This window comes from Hippocampus zosterae, chromosome 11, assembly GCF_025434085.1.
Source record: "Hippocampus zosterae strain Florida chromosome 11, ASM2543408v3, whole genome shotgun sequence".
Classification (NCBI taxonomy): Eukaryota; Metazoa; Chordata; class Actinopteri; order Syngnathiformes; family Syngnathidae; genus Hippocampus; species Hippocampus zosterae.
The window spans coordinates 7800043-7818711 of record NC_067461.1 but is presented as its reverse complement, the minus strand read 5'-3'; the positions used below and the strand labels follow the sequence as shown (position 1 = coordinate 7818711).

The window sequence follows — 18669 nt, the reverse complement described above, 5'->3', positions numbered from 1 at the left end:
ATTTATTGTGTATGGGCGCGTAATTACACTCTGTGCAGCGTGTACAGCTGCCGTTGCTGGCAGCCTTGCACCGGCAAACCCTTCGAGGAGGCCGCTTGGATCACCTTCAGGCCATAAAAACGAGAGGGTGGGGTGGGTAACGGGGGGGATAGTTTGGCAAACGGTAAGGAGAGGTTGCATCATCAATGAGGGGAGGACAACCTGGCCCCCATCTGATAAACATGAAAAGTGTTTAACCTTGATGCTCCACGTGGCGCAGCTGCACGGGCGAGCCTCAAAGGAAACCTCCAGTGAGCTGACCTTGACTTTTTTTGGGGGGGGGGGGGGTCGTTAACATTCATACATGCATGTATTCATGGATGTATTTCGGCAGGACTGGATGCATTTTTAATTTAGGTACTGAGGGACGGGTTTGGCATCAGAGGTAAGTGGAATGCTTTGCTTTCGAATAGAAGCTTCTGGGTGGAATTCAACATTTGAATTCACTTACATAAATAACACGAATATAATCAAACTATCTATTTGTTCACTCACATATAATGTAACCATGTGTCTGTTCACATATATTTAGCACAAGAAAGTAATTTAAAAAATCATTTGAAAACTAAATTGTCTTCAAGTACAACATAAAACTACGGCTACATATGCAGTAAAAACAAAATTAACAAGTTCATTGAACTCACTAAATTGTATATGTGTTATATTAAGTCTGATGTCGGGATATCAATCGAAAACCATTTCATACAGGATTTTTTTTAACGTGTGGGGTTGGAGGGCATCTGCATTCATACATTTTGCACATACTTTATCAAAAACTACCACTACACTTAACCTCACGAGGGTCATTTGTGAGCTAGGAGCCAATGCCATCTGATTTTGGGTCAGGGGTACACCCTGAACTGGTCGCTGGAAAACAAAATCTATCCGTTCGCATAAAAACATCGGGCTATATTTTCGTGGACGATAGAGTGCCGGGGCCAATCTCCTGCAAGGACTCCAGCGACGGAGTCAGTTATGCTTCCACTATGTAGACCGCGTGCCTCACCCGCATTGAATTTAAAGGGAATGAGAGAACCGCTTGAATTGGCTGTGAGTGAAGTTAGCTGTGCTCATTCCCACAACGCCGCAAACGTCATTTTCTAACTGAGGTGGGTCTACGAAAATACCCAAATGAAGAAACCTCCATTCACATGCGCAGTTTGCGCTCGCCTACGGGCGGACATGAGAATAGAATACTGTTAACATTTATCTGTTTATCCACTCACATACACACATCATGGCAATATCTGTCTGTCCATATACCATAATCAGATTTGTTTGTCCATTCATGTACACACATGACGCAATGATGAACAGGCCTCATGTATGAAGTCGTTGCTTCAACTAGCCGCATTACCCTGCTGGCTTACATCAAACCTTCTCATCTATGAGGACCATGGTATGAATAAGTTGAAAGAACGTTCGGCAAGTTCCTCCGAAGACACCTGGGAAGCAGGAGGCAGCCATGAGAAAACAAAGTGTGCAGCGCATGTTTATTTGGCGCGCTCTGCCTCAGGCGCACTCTCTGTTTGCTGCGTGCCTTCATTTCAATTCAGTCATTGGAAAAGATAAAGCCTCCATTTCGTTCTTTTTTACTAAACGGGGAGCTTGTCTTTTCTCACCTTGTTTGCCGAGCTGGGTACCAATCAGAGGGGAATGCTTTCACGCCGTTGGCATTTTAATACTCCTTTTGCTACATCGTGAGCTGCTTTTTTTATTGCCTCATTTCAGCCAGGCTGGCCTGTGTCAAACTCAAACAGCAACATGTATTTTATTACCACAATTAATTAAAAACAGAATCCGAGTGAGCCCCGTTATCACGCGGTTGTTCCTTTGCACACCTGCTGTATATCACAGATTTTTAAGCGACCGGTTTTCATAGGTTACAGGGTAGGAAGGTCCGAATTTAGAGTTGGATGCTCTGTTTGCATGTGTTGCTCCTCCAGGTCATCAAATGTTTGAGGGTGTGTAGTGGAATTACAGGGACATCCATGTTAATTATTAGCCTGGTTATGGTGTTTGCATCATGTGTTAGCATTAAGCTAATGGACTTCGCTTTAAAAAAAATCTTTCTTTCGCCTTATCTGAACATAGAAACAATGCACAAGCGCGTAATACCACTGGCGACATGACTACAGCTGCTTAATGTGCCTCTACGACGGAACTGCGCCGATGGACTGAATCTTGACAAAAGCACGCAAGGATTGGGCGAGGGTCGGGCCAGTGATAGACTTGTTGTGTGACATATCGCCCGGTCCAAGATAGAATGATATTTATCTGGTTGTCTGACAGCGTGACGGTTGTGAACGACAAAAGAAGTCATACAGTTTGACAAGGCTGCAAGTTATATTAAAAAAAAAGCCTTCATATAACCACAACCTTACCATTACCATGACTCTGCACAGACGTAGGCATAAAGAAAAAAAACATTTTGGCAAACACGTTATTTTTAATTAATATTATCACAGTATGTTAAAAACAACTTGGGCAATTCTGCTCTTTGGCTAACAACGACGCAGCAGTTGCTTGAAGGTTTATAATTACCGTGACATCTATGCTAATTTCACTAGCCCATATATGACATTTTGCATTGTATGTTAGCTTTAAGCTAGTGGATTCTTTTGTTAAAATTTTTGTTTGGTTGAGTTTGGCATTTTGGTGTTTAAATGTATGATGGTTCATTTTTTTTTTAATGTCTGTTGTAGAGTACCGGTAACTTCAATGAGTGGGGGGGGGGGGGGGGGGGGGGATGAAAAATCAAGAGTTTGAAGCCTGCATACTATGCCTCTTTTATGAAAAAGAGTGTCTTTTCATTTTTTGAAAGTGAAGTTCCTCGGTAGTCTCCCATTTCCCGACAGCGAAAGAGAACAGGCACAAAAAAAAGAAAAACTTGAAAAAGTGTGTCAAAATGGGAAAAGGAACCGTCTCTGCCCACCCAACCCAGAATGTTGGATCCATAACAAAATGCTTTTTTTTAAATCATCTGATTCAAACATGTTGATAGAATCAGTGGATTCCCAAACATAAACAATGCCAATCAGGACAAGCATGCTGCGTGAAGGAGTAGAAAAGCTGCCTCCAATCAGCAAGGCTGCCAAAAACAACCACTTGGACTACACGCATACACAGAAATATACACACTGGGAGCTTTTGCATTCACCAAATCAAGTCCTAAAAACAAGACTTTGTTTTCCCAGGAGAGCCACTGATTGCCGTCTGCGATCTTTGCTCTTGTTCAAACATACAATCTCTTAAGAAAAGATGTAAAAAGTGATAGTTTGGGGGTTGGGGGTGGCTGAAGACCCTCAGACATTTTGGACCATGCAGGACTTTCCTTTTCCTCTTCAGTTGCTGAAGCTTCACAAAATGGAGGAAATCAACAAAAAGTGTATTTTTTGATGCCACTGTATTGTCAAAATTGTCTGTTGTCTACTAATTGAGACTGAACATGGTCCAAAAAGCATGGATTTGTTCATTAGTATATCAAAATTTAAATAGCATACATCAGTGAAGAATGTCTTACAAACTCCTCTCTATCAGTGGCATGACGTTTTTTAGTGGAGTTCCTCAGGGAAAGATTTGCGGTGCGTTCATTTTCTGTACAACTGAACCAAGTATTCAGTATTCTTCACCTGCTGCTGGTGGAATGTGTCCAAATACATTTGGACACCCGCAGCATATATAGAAAATCATATTTGAAAGTTTTCTATTAGCTTCATTAGCCGTATGAAAGCAGCCAATCGCACTGTAAATGTCACGAGAGAGACATGAGTGGGGATGACAGACTAATAAATGATAAACAAGTGTTTGCCTGACATAGTGTGTGTGTGTGTGTGTGTGTGTGTGTGTGTGTGTTTGTGTGTGTGTCTGCCTTCGACATGTCAGCCACTTGCTGACGAGAACGAGGAGCGACGCGAATGTCTAAAGCGCAAATATTTTCAAAGCCCGCCTCGCTCGTCAAGGATGTTGTCGGGGAGGAGAGGCAAGAGGCACTGCATTATTCAGCAGCCGTCGCAGACAAAAAAACATTTTGTTCAACCCTTTTTGGATTCCATTGCATGCTATTCATATTTCATGCACATAGAGTCAAGTCTGATAGAAAATCCTTGCGGCAACTGTTTGTTTCAGATCCTAAAGCCTTCTGACCTGTTTATAATACAGTCATAACATTTAAAATAGAATATCAAGAATTATATATGACAAATCATGATTCCATGTAGTTATTGTGCCAGTCCTTCTGGTGTGCACGCCTTGGCGACGAGTGGGAAGTTGAATATTAATAAACTTGAAAGAGATTGTCAGCTCAGTAAACTGCGGTGAAATTTGTCATTTTTCGCATTCAATAATAATGTCAAAGACAAATTTTGCATTGCATGTTAGCCTTGAGCTAGCCCACATTCCCAAGGCAATGGGAATGTTTTTTTTAAACACATAACATGTCATTCTTTTTGTTTTAGGTTTAGTTTGACAGGAAACAATAAACATAAAACATAGGCACATTCATGAGGTGTACATTTTAACTTTGAAGATTCCCACTATTGCCACCATTTGCCTTGATTTAACACACACTGGTCGACCTAAAATGCACACAATCACCTTCAGATTTTGCCCGGCGAGATGAACGAGTGATGAAAGATGAGCGCAACGCCAGGTCGATAGGTGGGAAACGAGACACACATTTGTAAGTCGTAAGAGTCAGATCTATTTTTTTTTAAGATTGTACGGGTGTTCTAAACTCTTTTGGTGAATGTGTTAAACAACCCCTCCTCCTCCTCTTTTTCTTTACTCCTTCATTGTCTCACAGCAGTGACCTCTGACTGCATTAGTCATGTCATGTTCATTAGCCTCCATTTAGACATAGACGCAAATTCAGAAGGAAGTGCAGATTTTAAAACACATTCACTGCATTAGGAAAAAAGCCAAATGGGATATAAATGAATTATTATTTTTTTGCTGTTTTCGACCATATCTCCTCAAGATGCATCTTTCTTCATGCTAAAAATTGTATTGTAATCGACAGATGAATCGATTATTAAAAGAATATTTAGGTGCAACCCTAAAAAACAAATCCTAATATTTGTTTTTATGTTTGTTTTTATGTTTGTGTTTATGTTTTTAAAGGTGTTTGGGAAAAAAAGTAACACAGGATACATAATGAAGTCAGTGCTTTTCAAGACAAAGTTATACTTTTTTTTTTAGCTAAAATGTCCCAATATGAGGAGAAATATCTCTTTTGTGACCATCTTCAACATCACCTACACCTCTTCTCCGCATTGCTCACCAACTCACAGCAGCAACTTCAAACAGCATCAGTAACGCTGCGTTTATTGGCCCCCGCTTCCAGATAAACACGCTTTCAAAAGCAGCATCACAGCTGAGCGCAGGCTTGCAAATAATCCAGGAAGTGCGTTTTTTCAAAGCAGATAAAATTGAATTAGAAACTATTAGCCTACAAACTGACAAATGAATTTTGAAAATGATTTTCGATAGCTCTTCTGAGTGTGATTGCATCAATACAAGAAAATCCCAAAATACTTTTTTTCCCCAGATAAAAACAAACAAACAACCAAACTCCTAGCCCCCATCATATTGACGAAAGTCTTTTTTTAAGATGAAAAGCAGAATCTTAAGATGAAAAACGGCTTATAAAAAAATTAACAAAACATATTTTTATTAAGGTCACATTTTTTTCAAAGATAAAATTATCAAGTAATTTCAAAGAAAAAAAGAATTCTGAATTTGTCGGTAAAAATATTGTTTCACAATAAAAGGTTTTATATAAATCATTTTATATTTTTCACTAAGACGTCATCCATTTTTAAGATAAATGCCATATTTCGAGAGTAAAGTCAAATGATTAGAATAAATTAAAACCAAAAGAGGGAAAACTATTCCTTCATAAAGTCACATTTTTCATCCAAAAAAAACAAAACAAAAAAACATACCTTCAAAATTTTCAACTGAAGTCTGAAACAGAAAACAACAGTCATTTTGATGATGCTGTGTCTATATGCATGTGAGACTTTTTTTTTAATCCATTGTTTCATTCTCCTTTAAAACAAAACAACATGCTACTTGACCACACATCATCCGACTCACGCAAATCCAACAGAAAAAGACCTGCCACCATTGGACCAAAGTGCATCTCATAGTGGATGAACCAAATATGCACACGCTTTCATTCACACCTCCCTTTAGGCCCCCCTTGGACATCCACACCACCCCTCCCCTCACCCTATAACATTAACCCTAACCCCATTTATCCCCCGTTCTCAACAACTCTATCATCCCTGCGGCAATATTTCACATTACTGTGTATGTCAGTTTTGGGAGTCGTGGCTACACACAAACACGCGCGCACACACACACGCACACATTCGCATTATGAAGCACTCAGTCATGCGGGCTGACACATCCTAATAGTTGTTACTTTGTGCCACACTTAAGTCAGACAAGTACAGTAGACAAGTATGTATACACACAGACACACAGACACACACACACGCACACACACACATCTAAAGGCAAATAATGTGGACAGCGAGCCTGCTATTTTTAAAGGGCACACTTCACAAGATATCATCTCCTCATCATTGGTCCTCAGGGATTTTTGGCTATTTATCCACACATACACACATTCATACACACACGAGCATGTAGACATACGCATTCAAACAGATTTTTTTTAAAGATAAATAAAAAAAGTTATGTTTTTAAAAGTTGTATTTCTCAAAGCTAGTAAAATATAATTTTCTTAAGGAAAAAAAAGTATTTTTTTTTTCGCAAGATGAACCTCTTTTCAAGAAAAAAACCCCCTGAATGTTAAGATATTAAATTTATTAAAGAATGAGTCATATGATGATGTGATTTTTTTTCATTTAAAATAAATGTTTTAGACTATGGTCATCTATTGCCCAAAAAGGTTTAGAAAAATAAAAGTCAGAATATTGGGAGAATAAAATCACATTTATTTATTTAAAAGTTTTGTTCTTTTGCTGTCATAAATGGCATATTTATTTTGAATTAAAAAGTTGTCGCTTCTCAAAATAAAAGCGGTAATATTATCAAAATAATGGTTTTGGACAAACAGTGCTATATTTTAAGGAAAATATCCATAGTATTAGGAGAACCTTGACCACTGCATCAACATTGCTATTCTCCCAACATGATCGACATGTTGTAACACTTACTAAAACGTGTTAGCCGTGTGGACGCTCAAGGGCAACTTTTAGGTTGCCCTCCCCCTCTTTTCCTTCTGTTCCGGTATTCCTTGTTTCGACTCTGCCGGCCCGCCAGCCAGCCAGCCAACACGTGGTGATGCAAGCGACGGCCAAGCGACGGCAAGAATCAGCTAAAAATCATCCCGGCCTGCAGTTGTGAGTTTAATCCTCCTTAACATAGCACACTGGGAGCCACATGAATATTCAACATAACACTGCTGGAAGGGTTTTGGTGAGCTGTGCCATTGATTCATGATGCAACACTGCAATCTGTTGATTAATATTGTGCAAGCTGGCAGTCGGCACGAAAAACTGGCCATGTGTAGCGACCAATCATGTGGGGCAATTGCCAACCACTTCCAAACATGTCCAAGCAGGGGAAGTATAATGACCAATCATGACTACCGTAGGCCAGAGACCACTACTGGATTGTCTTGAACAGTGGGTTAGCATCACAAGCGCAGCTCTAAATTGGTTTTACTCCTACCTCCTTTTTCACTGTCTGTAGGCCAGTCCTCTTCATCCTTTTCCAAATGTCTTTTGGTGTTCCCCAGGGATTCATTCCGGGTCCCATCCTTTTCTTGGCTTTTCATGCTCCCCCCTAGGCAACACCAACAGTAAATTCAATATTTCATTGCAATCTTTGTAAATGACAGACAATGGTACATAACACTTAAATCCTGTAATTCTATGCAGTCTGTTTTAGACAGATGGGAGAAATTAACATCTGGAAAGCAAGTAATGGTGACAAAACTGAAAACATGGTCTTTTCGAAATTTTAAAATTTGGTCTTTAGTCCAAATTGCTCTGCCCACAGCCTGGCTCAAACCACACCTTGTACGCTGAGTTTGAAATGTCTTACCCTGATATGTCTGCAGCAATTGAGTGTTTGTCTTTTGATGCCAGGTTTGATTTGCAAGTCTATCTGCTTCACCAATTCACTTTTATCTTGACTGTTTTTATTTTTCTTAGCTAATGCATAACGTAGAGTACTTTGGTTCAATGCGAGATGAGTTTAAAAATGTTCTAAAAATAAACTACTTTGTCACAGAGAGGAGGAAGTGGCTAGACCAATCGTGTCAGGCCATAGCCCACCGCTTTTGAGTATGAATTTCACAGCTGTCGGGCTAATCAGGGAATATGGATGTTTCTTAGAGTTGAAACCACTGAGGGACTGTTGGTCCTGTTCTTCCATGCTTGAGGTACAACATTGTGCTTTGATTAGAAGGAATGAAGCTCTGTCAGGTTTGCCTATGAAAGTGGCTCCTACAGACTGAGGGAATAAAAATAAAAAAAACTAAGTCTGTCGCATTCGACGTTCTCGTTCGCCTCCTTCCTGTCGTGCCTGGTTGTTGGTCCTTGATGTCAGCCTCCCGGTGGTCCTTCTACCATCCCGCCGCCATCCGGGAGAACATCAACCGCTTTCTTACATGTCAGCCAGCCAGGACGCCGTTTGGAGTTTTTTTTCTTTTTTTTTTAGGAAAGTAGGCCATGAGTGCAGCGAGTTATAGCACAAACGCAGAGGAGGCAATACAGCGGGTAAACAAGAGATTTTCTGTCATGTTTGCAATGTTGCATTTGATCGACGCAAGGAACGGATGTAATTCTTCGCAGAGACAGATGACAGGCAACGCTCAGCTCATCATTCCTCCGTTTTCCTCCAGGAATTATTCAAATGCATCAATGTAAATTCCATTATTTAAACCAATCTGCTATTAACGTCCAATTCAAGCTGTTTTGATGCTCAAAAGTGACACGCGCCAACTCGTTGTCCTGGCAGATTGCCTCTTTTCCCCAACTTGTCTATCTAAAATGACACTTTAACGCACACACATGCATTGTGGGAATTAAGAAGTTCCCAAACACTGATGAAGATTGAACAAAGAGATGACTAAAAGTAAACCATTCCTTTGAGATCTGAATTTCAATGATCAACTGTTAAATAATACCATACTTTGTATATCCATATCCAGTAGAGGAAGAAATAGGCGCACTGATTTTAAGTGTACCAAATAAGTGGCAATAATGACGGGACTAAAGCCACCATTTCTGCATCAAATGCACTTTTTCAAAAACGTTTCAGATTTTTAATGGCGAGTCCTTTCACCATTTTAGCAATCATCTTCAATCATGTACATTGTATTGCGGAATGAATCTCTGACTCACTTTACGGGATCTTAAAAGCTGGAGATATACTTGTGGAGACTTCTGCAACTGGACATTCGGAATAAACTACCGGTAGTTACAGACCGTCAGCTTGGCGCAACCTCTCGGGAAAGGGCTGATGAAAAGTCTTGTTTTTGTACAATCCAACCACTACTCCTTTGCTCCAAGCGGAACAACTATCTTGCTCTGTTCGTATTTGTGTGTGCGTGTGTGTGTGTGTGTGTCTGTGAGAAAGTTGATGCCTCGAGGGTTCGCTCCAGAGTTAATTGCCTGCTCAATGCGCCTCCCACAGCGTCAGTGATTTTCAACGAGCTTCTCCAAACCTCATCATGGTGACTTTGTGGTATGACAAGTAGATGACTTAATCAGTCTCTTAATCCTGCCCACCCGCGGGCACTGATTGGACAAGGGTGGCTAAATCCGTCAAACTTCCGGAACCAACACATTGTGACTTTTTTTTGGAGGGGGGGGTAAAGTCAATTAAAAGGCAAAGGCAGGAAGGTTTTTTTTAAGAAGCACTTTGAAGTGACAAGTGAAATACAAAACGAGGTGCTAAGCGATTATTGACTGGAAAGACTGTTTGCTCTCCATTTTCTTTTACAATCATTCAAAAGCAAAAAGCGATAGGCCGAGCATGCGAGCCTATCTAACTTAGCATAATGTTAGCAATTTGAGCTAATATGATCATATCAGCATTTTACAGTTATAAGACAGAAGGGCTTTGATGTTTCAATCAATCATAACAGTGGCGGTACTAGAATCATTCAAAATATAGGCTTAGCACGTTGTCAGACCTGTTAGCACAACATGAAATGAGCATTTTGAGCTCACAAGTACATATTGTTTGAGTCATGCTGTTGCTGTTCTGTTTACTATTTCAGTCATTTAAAAGCAAAAAAAAAAATCCCCCCAAAAAACAGGAAACAAGATTGAGTTTTGGGGGGACAATGAAAGAAAAGACCACAAATGTCGCTGCACTGTGATTGGCCCAAAGACCCAAAGATGGTCAAATGACATGTCACTCACTCTGAGGCTTTCTTTGAAGACCACCCTAGGGAAGAAAACATGTGTTGTGTATTATGAGAAGGTTTAAGGAACACAACATCATTTCGGGATACACCTACTTACTCAGGGAATTTCAAAGTAAATATTTGTTTCCCTCCTTTGTTCCTTTTCCTTATTTATTTATTTATTTATTTTTGCCCGACGAAAGACAAGGGGACAATTTGAGCAAAAAAAAAAAAAAAAAAGTCTTGAGGGGGAGAATGTTGGAGTTCAATAGCATATTTTCCTAGAAAAATGCACACACATGAACACTCAATTGCAAACATACATTGACATGCAAACACATTCAGGAACACACACACAAACATTTTCACACCCACCTTGCCCAAGACACTGACTTGTCAGGAACACACACACAAGCACTTTCACACCCACATTGTCCAAGACACTGACTGTATGTGTGTGTGTGTGTGTGTGTGTGTGTGTGTGTGTGAGATATTACTATAATTTTGTGTGTGCGTTTGTAGTAGGGCGTCGCTCTCATCTCATTTACCAGCTTAGACAAGATCTCTGTCTGACAAACACACACACGCACACACACACACACACATACACACACACACGGCCGCCTCATGTGATGAAATCTCTTTGGATTATCCCCAATAACCTGTTTAACTTAATCCTTATCGCAAACACATGAATAATAAATCCACTCCTCCTCTCCACCCTTTTTCCACTCTTTCACTTAGCTCTCCATCACGCCCCCCCCTCCTTCCTTCCTTGCATCCCTCCCACCCTCTCTCTCTCCTTCTCTCTCTCTCCTTCTCTCGCTCTCACTCACACTTGCTCCATCGTTTCGACCAAGCGCACCCCCCCAAAAAGAAGCTCACTGTTACTGCGTATGCTTGGTGGTGGTGGTCTTTCCCTCCTGGACAGGAAAACGAACAGTAGCAAGAGTGGACACAATAACAGGAAGAGGAAGTGGGCAGTGACCTTTTTTTCTTCCCCTTTCTTTTTTTGTAGTTTTGCGAAAGACACTAAGGGTCAAGTACAATCTAAGGGGAGGAGAGGAAGGAGAAGGAGGAAGAGGAGGAGGAGAACCTGTTGGTGCTCCCAAAACATACCTCAGTTGCCCTCTGGGAGTGCATTTGGCTGGTGGTCAACACGTCTCTTGGAGAATTGCGAGTCTTGGAAGGAAGGTTGATAAGAAATCAATTCTACGAGAGGAACCATACGGGACTGGGAAGGATTCGCAAAGGATTTGCGAAGGACTCGGGGGTCTCGGACACTAAAGCACTAAGAGGTAAGAGTTTAATTTTGCTCATGGTGTACTTCATTAGGGACATGTGCGTAGTCAGTTGGCATCCAATGGCAACATTATGCTGTATATTTTACGATATTGTGATATTAAAAAAAAATTAAAATATATTTTTTAAAAAAAGATATCGTGACAGAGATCTTGTGATAACTGGAGGCACCGGGGCACTTTATTTGGCACCATTTCACAATCTGATGACAACTAATCCCCCCAAAATAATTTCTTGGTTTCCCACAAAAGTCAAAAGCCAAAAGTCAAAACCTTTGCAAAAATTTGACGCTAGTTATCCAATTGCACTCTATGGACACTTCATTGGGTACACAGCCAACACAACAATTCGGACTTTAATCCCATTATGGGTAAAAAATGTTGTGATGCCATTCCATCAAAAATATTTAGCCATGGATAATAAATTAAAAAAAAATAAGAAAAAATAATCCACCTTGGAAGTGTAGGTACTATGGTAGTTCCTTGGGCCCCAAGATACCACACGATGGCGCCACATCTAATTTTTACTGTTACACATGGCTTTGGCCCAAGCAAAAAAAAAAAAAAAGAGCAAATAGATGGATGAGGATTTCAGGAAAACAAAGAATAGGCGCTTGGAAAAAAAATATGAACAGGCAAATATTTGAATGACAAATCATGAGAAGAACGGCGCAGTCCTGCTGTTTTGCGTGAATCTAGCCACTCAGTCGACGATATGTTGCCATCTCATGAGAAAGGAAGTTTTCAATGATTTTTTTTCCAATTGCAGTATCTGCACAATTTATTCATCCCCCTCCTCCTCCTTCTCCCGTCAATGGATTTGTGTCCAGGAGGGAGACAGGGGTGATTTGATTTGTTGTTCTGCTGCATCGGAAGCCATCCATGCAACTTAAGCCATTGGTCTAATTCCTGGAGAGGCAAATATGAAGGGCTGTAGGGGAAGTAAACTGAGAAAATCCTTTGGGTGCCATCTGGGAGACTTGGTCGTCCCGCCGTTACACACATGACACGCGGGCATGATTAGAGGCATTCATTCATTCATTCAGATGGATGTCAGAGTGCTTGACAAGCTGTCCAGCTGTGACGATAGCGGTTTGGCAAAAGTCGCATGCTGATTGCTTCAGGAAAGATCAGCACATAATAAAAATAATACATTTACAAAAACTTCTAAAAAAATGCAAAATCTTTAAATGAACTGTTATTGTGAGAAATTACATATCCATACGATATAAATTCATGAAAAAGATTACAATTTTTTGAAGTTCATAGTTGGAAAACCCCCATTAAAAATGTAAACTGTTTCTAAAACAAAGTCTTTCATGCTTTCATGTTTTCATGTGTTCTTGTCAGCTTGCCTATACCAAGAAAGCATTGGTTGGTGACTTGTGAAGGCTTGGCTAGGAAAATATCCCAAGATGCATTTCGTGCTGCTACCAGGGAAATACGTCTTTAGCCCATTGGTTATGTATATAAATAGTCCATGTCTACCTCTGTCCTTTGTCAGATAATCACGCACCCTGCCACTTATTGACCCAGCCCTTGTTTGTAAGCTTGACCTTTTTCATGCTACAGGGAATCCATCCCTTTTTGTTTCTTGGCTTCCTAAATTTGTCTTTTCCTGTTTTTTTGCTGTTAACTTTGTTGCTACTTTTGTCTCGAGTTTTTTCCAGCTTTGCTGTGATCTTTTGTTGATACTTTAGGATCCCTGTTGAATAAATCTAGTCAGTTTTGAAACTAAAGAAAAGTAGTGCAATGTGTTCCGAATGGCGGGATAGCTCACATGACAGTATTGTATACTAGAAGACCAGACCAACATGACATGTATAATAAATGTAGAATTTGACACGGATCAAGGAGTATTTACTCTAAATGGCTCGAAATTTCTATAAATTGTCGATAATGATGTCCATTCAATTGCTAAAAGTCCATCTAAATATGGTTAACCATTATTGTCACCACCATTCCACACACCAAAAACTCTCAGTTCCATTCATGGGCCATAATTGGGCTCCATTAAAAGCTGACAGAGGCCGTCAATTATGCCCAGATGACGGCCGGCTATTAGTGTCAGACCAAATGACGGTGACATTGCCCCGGACAACCACCATGCACTCGTCTGACTTGACACAGCGCACTCTATGAGTGTGTGTGTGTGGTTGCACATGCTGGTGTGACTTGCAAGCAGACAGATTGTTTGAAGCTGCTTTGCAATTAAACCCGTTTTAATCTCAACACACTCACACACGCTTACAGTTGTCAGAGGGTAAAAGTGGAGCTGTGTCAAAAGCAGCTTTGACAACCCCCCCCCCCCCAAAAAAAAAACTAGCGCCAAAAGCCATCACTTTTAATTTGATTTTCTTTTGAAGTATTGGCAGCCAAAACTGTCAAAACTTATTTTAGGCCATAAATGTGCACAAAGCATTCCATCCTAACTTAACCAAATTGAATTAGATTGTACATGTGACATCTAGTGGAAGCATTTAATTGTTCTGCCTGTCCCAACAGGTCGCTAACATATGACACGACTAGATAAACAAAGAGAACACAAATAATAATCTACAGACCAACTAAGTGAAATTGAATCATTTCCCGTGGCACACATGATGATCTTTGGAGGCCAGGGCCTAATAGCTGCCTCATCCCTCTGCAGTTAAGTAAATAAAGATTAAGTGCAAATTGAAACTTGTTCGCGAGCATGTGAGATGGCAAAGTTTTGCCTGGTTTTGTTGGCTGGTGTACCAAAAAGTAGGTCACCGTTGTCTGCCACTCACTGGCAGTGAGGACTGAAAGCGTGTCGTCGGCGTGATTGTCTGCTTGCACAAGCACTTACGCACGACACAGCTGCAGCCTGCGGACAATGCTCAGATGTAATTACAGATATTCCTGGAACCTGTTTATTCTTTTGACACCTCTATGGTAAATAAGGTGAGGAGGATGATTTTTTTTCTGTTTTTTTTGTAATTAACGAGACCTTAATCATCACGCAAAGTGTGAAAAGACACCCAGCTGGCGCAACAGCACAGGTGCAAAATCTCTGAGCACGTTATCATAGATGGATACAGGCAGTATATCCTACTAATGATATTCTTCTCGGTAGTTTGAGCAACAATTTCATAAGAACTATGAGCGAAAGTGAACTACTGCACAGCATTTAAATGTCACTATTAATACCTCAAATACAGGATATGGGAACCCTATATTACAGATTTTTTGTTGGCCCTATCCTCCTTTGACGTTTGAATTTCTGTTCAAATGAGCCGAGGATCTTCATTAAGACAAAAATTGTGTTTTCCTGCCATCCTGTGGTGCCAAAGAACTATGTTTAATTGCGTGGAGCGTCTTTATTTCGACAAAAAGGTGTGTTTTCAGGCCATCTTGTGGCATGTTGGTGCCAAAGAACTATACTGAAGTGAGTTGAAGCGCTTCATTAGGACACGTTTTTTGCTTTGCCACATCTTGTGGCATCTAGGTGTGAAGGAACTGTGTTGAAGTGAGTTGAGTAGCTTCATTTAGAAAAAAAAAAGTTCATCCTGTTTCATCTCCAGGCAATTCAAAACCTTTTGGGGAGGCAGGGGGACTGGGCAGGTCCGTGGTAGGGACCGTGGGGGTTTCAACAAAACAAAACAATTATTTCCTTCCAAATTCTGACAGATGAAGTTAAACACTGTAGAAGTCAACAGAATAAAAGTAAATAACGAGCTTCCATGTGAACAAGACAGAGGAAGATGATGAGTGACGGAAAGGTGATGAGCACAAGACAAGACAGATGACAAGCAGGTAGAAAACGGGAGAATGAAGAAGGAGGTGAATGAGAAGGAAGCACGCATACGTCCACAGCTGGAAAAGCAGGAAGGGAGAGTCATCCTGTGCTAATGACTGGCCTTCATTAAGCACGTTTCCCAGAAGGCTTTGTGTTTACACTTCATGCGGCTGATTAAAGGGAATGGCTAACACGGAAAAAAAAGGCCTTATATGGAAACTGGCCTAGGATGAAGATCACATTTCATATTTTTGACTTCATTTATTGTACAATACTTTTAGCCCATGTGTCCATATTAACTTTTAAATACCATATGGTGTCTTACAGTCTTTTGCCAATTGTTTTTATTTTTTATTTTCTGGTACTAATCGCAAAATAAGGGCTACGCTTTAATGTTCCTATCGTCATATGAAATCGCTTTAAAGATGTTATTATGAATAATTTTATGTCCTTGGTCAGTGGACTACCTGCAGTGAAAGAAACCATTGTAATTTCAGGCAGTTTGTTGAAAAGAAAGAAAGAAAGAAAGAAAGAAAGAAAGAAAGAAAGAAAGAAAGAAAGAAAGAAAGAAAGAAAGAAAGAAAGAAAGAAAGAAAGAAAGAAAGAAAGAAAGAAAAGAAAGAAGACCTTGAACGCAGCACCATGTTATTTTCCAGCTAGTTGAAAAGTCCCATGAATAGAAGTCTGCGCCCTGCAGTAAATGAGATGAATACATTTTGGAGGACAACTATTTAGATGTCTCCAATTTCACTCAGCAAATAATTTAAGAAAACCCACCTCACATTTCCACTTTAATTAATTTCACCGTGAAAGGATACAAAAAAGCTGGCAGACAAAAAGGAGGACAAATGAAAAGTGGTGGTCGGCGTCTTTTTTTGAGCTGATTTACGGGCGAAGGGTCACAGCGGGTCTCCACAATATGAGATTAGACCATTAGAGGGAGGCAGCTCGGTAATCCTCGCATCCTAATCCCCGATTTCTCCCCGCATGCTGCTAATGGTCGACAGACAATAAGATGCCATAATCTATCCAGCGGCATGCACTGGGAATGGACGGAGACACGGACAACACTCAGATAGGTCGCTAATGTTTGGCACACAAAGGCGGAGACGGAGGTGGATAGAAGGGGCGTCATTTGGGGAGATGGTGTATTTTGACAGGGGACAGTGGGGAGAGATCGGGGAAATGAGGGTGGTGGAGGGGGAGACAGAGAGTAGGTGGAAGAGATAGAGGGGAACACAGTGTAGGGGCGATGGGTGGGTTACAGTTGTCCGGTTTCCATGGATGACCAAACCAATTTAAAATGCTCCATTTCAAAACTTCAATTTGAATTGGAACAGGAGATGGGGGAGAAATTGCGGAGGAGATTGAGTGGGACAGAACGTGATACTAAGGAGGATTGATGGTCTACCTGAGACTTGATCCCAAGAGTCACCTTGAAGAGGAAACTGGGAGTGACTAAGGGGAAGGGAGACATTGAAGTGGAGTGCGGACAATAAGGACGATGCTTGAGGGGTGTGGCGGGCACCGAGCATGAGACTGACAGAAATATTGATGGTGACAATGATGGGTAAAATGACAGTGGAAGGGGAAGGGGGGATTGAGCTGTAACTCTCAGTGTCACCCTCAGGCAATCCATTAGTTTTACCCCAATCCTCACCTTACTCCCCCTCACCTTCAACTCCTTGTCTTCAACTGGGTTGGAACTCTGTATGTCCCCTCAACATCCCTCTGATTTTCACCTTGAGTGTACTGCCTCAAACTACCCCCTCGGGCATCTCATCAGTTTCTCGCCAATCTTCATCCCTACTCTTTCCCCCTAAGTCTCCCCCCCAGGGGAGGAGGGGGGAGCTAACTCTCAGTGTCACTCCAGGCAACCAATAACCCCCACTCAATCTCACCCAAAGTCTCTCCGACAACATGCAACCTTCTCCACACTTGCGTCTGGGAATATACTCATTCGTCCGGATTTCATTTTCAGGGCATCGAATCCAACGCAACTGGACTGATCGGGTTGTCTTTGCAGACGTTTTACTTATCATCCCAGCAGACTTCACCGGGGTGATCTCCCCACTCCTTTGTCTTCATTTCTCCTCATGCAGTACATGCTCTGCTTTTAACTGCGTGCCGCATGGATTATCAGTAATGAGGGTGTTTTAGAATCAGGGCGTTCACATCATGAGGTCAGTCATCAGGAATGTTCACATTTGGACTTTATCACCGAGGTTGCTGCCAGCTGACGTCAACTCCGTTGAACTTTTCCCCGACATGGTGGACATGCTTCATCACATCCCGTTAGCAGTTCTTCCAGTTATCTTCCCAAGCGAGAACAAGAATCGTTGGAAAATGTCAAACCCATCGCTTGCTAAGTGTCCGATAAAGACGACCGCGTTCTGAGTGCTCCGTTAAAAGTGGGTTGGCGCGTTTAATAAATCCCGCCGCGGCCTCCAGAGTGGGAAGCTTTCAGCACCGGGGTCCTAAATGTTCCACCGAGTCCCATTTCTGAGGAGCTTTAAGAGTCCTGGTATGCCACGATAGGCCATCCGGGACTCTCGGGTAGTGTGCGCACAGCTGATAAGTGGTTTTAATGTCACACTCTTCTTCTTCCTCATCCTCACTTCTTCACCCACTCTGTACAGATCATGGCTTTGCTTCGGCTTTGGACCGCGGGGCTTATTGTGGCCATCGCGGCCTGGTCCGTCTCGCCCGGCATTTCCGAGAACTTGGTGGTGGGATCGGAGAGGCGGCAAGGAGTTGCCGAGGAGATTGTGAGGAAAGAGAGCCATCCCATCCTGTCTCGGAAGAAGCGTGAGTGGATCTGGAATTCGCTCTATGTGGAGGAGGAGAAACCGGCGGCCATTCCCTACAAGATCGGGCAGGTAAATGAGAAATGACCCGAATCACAAATATTGTGTGTTATGTTTGTGAGCAGCATTCAACAACAAGCACAAGGAGAAACCCAACCAGGAAGATTCCACAGGAAAAAAAAACTATTCAATTTTGGTTGTTGCAGGTGTTACAAATTAGCCAAATTCTGCTAAATTTGGTAAAGGGTTCCAATGGTTTTCATATGCACAAAGGATCCATCCATGAAATCTGGTATAGAATGACTCAAAACGTAAAACAAATATGTCATTGTTTCCCCCTGTATTTGGTAGGTACCGGTCATCAAA

At 41.4% G+C, this 18669-nt stretch overlaps 1 protein-coding gene across 6 annotated transcripts in view; it reads left to right on the top strand.

Moving 5' to 3' along the window:
• The first annotated feature begins 125 nt into the window (after positions 1-125).
• Positions 126-18669, top strand: part of cdh5 (cadherin 5) — a 40296-nt gene continuing 21752 nt past the window's right edge. Inside the window, exons 1-3 of one of the 6 annotated variants that reach the window (XM_052081209.1) lie at positions 297-424; positions 11465-11733; positions 18136-18375. In XM_052081209.1, coding sequence (XP_051937169.1) covers positions 18139-18375 — 237 coding nt within the window. In that variant the 5' untranslated portion in view covers positions 297-424; positions 11465-11733; positions 18136-18138. Of the gene's footprint in view, positions 425-7329; positions 7416-10948; positions 11734-11877; positions 12580-18135; positions 18376-18669 lie in introns of those variants that run through there. The other 5 variants (XM_052081206.1, XM_052081204.1, XM_052081207.1 and 2 more) reach the window with 5 other exon arrangements.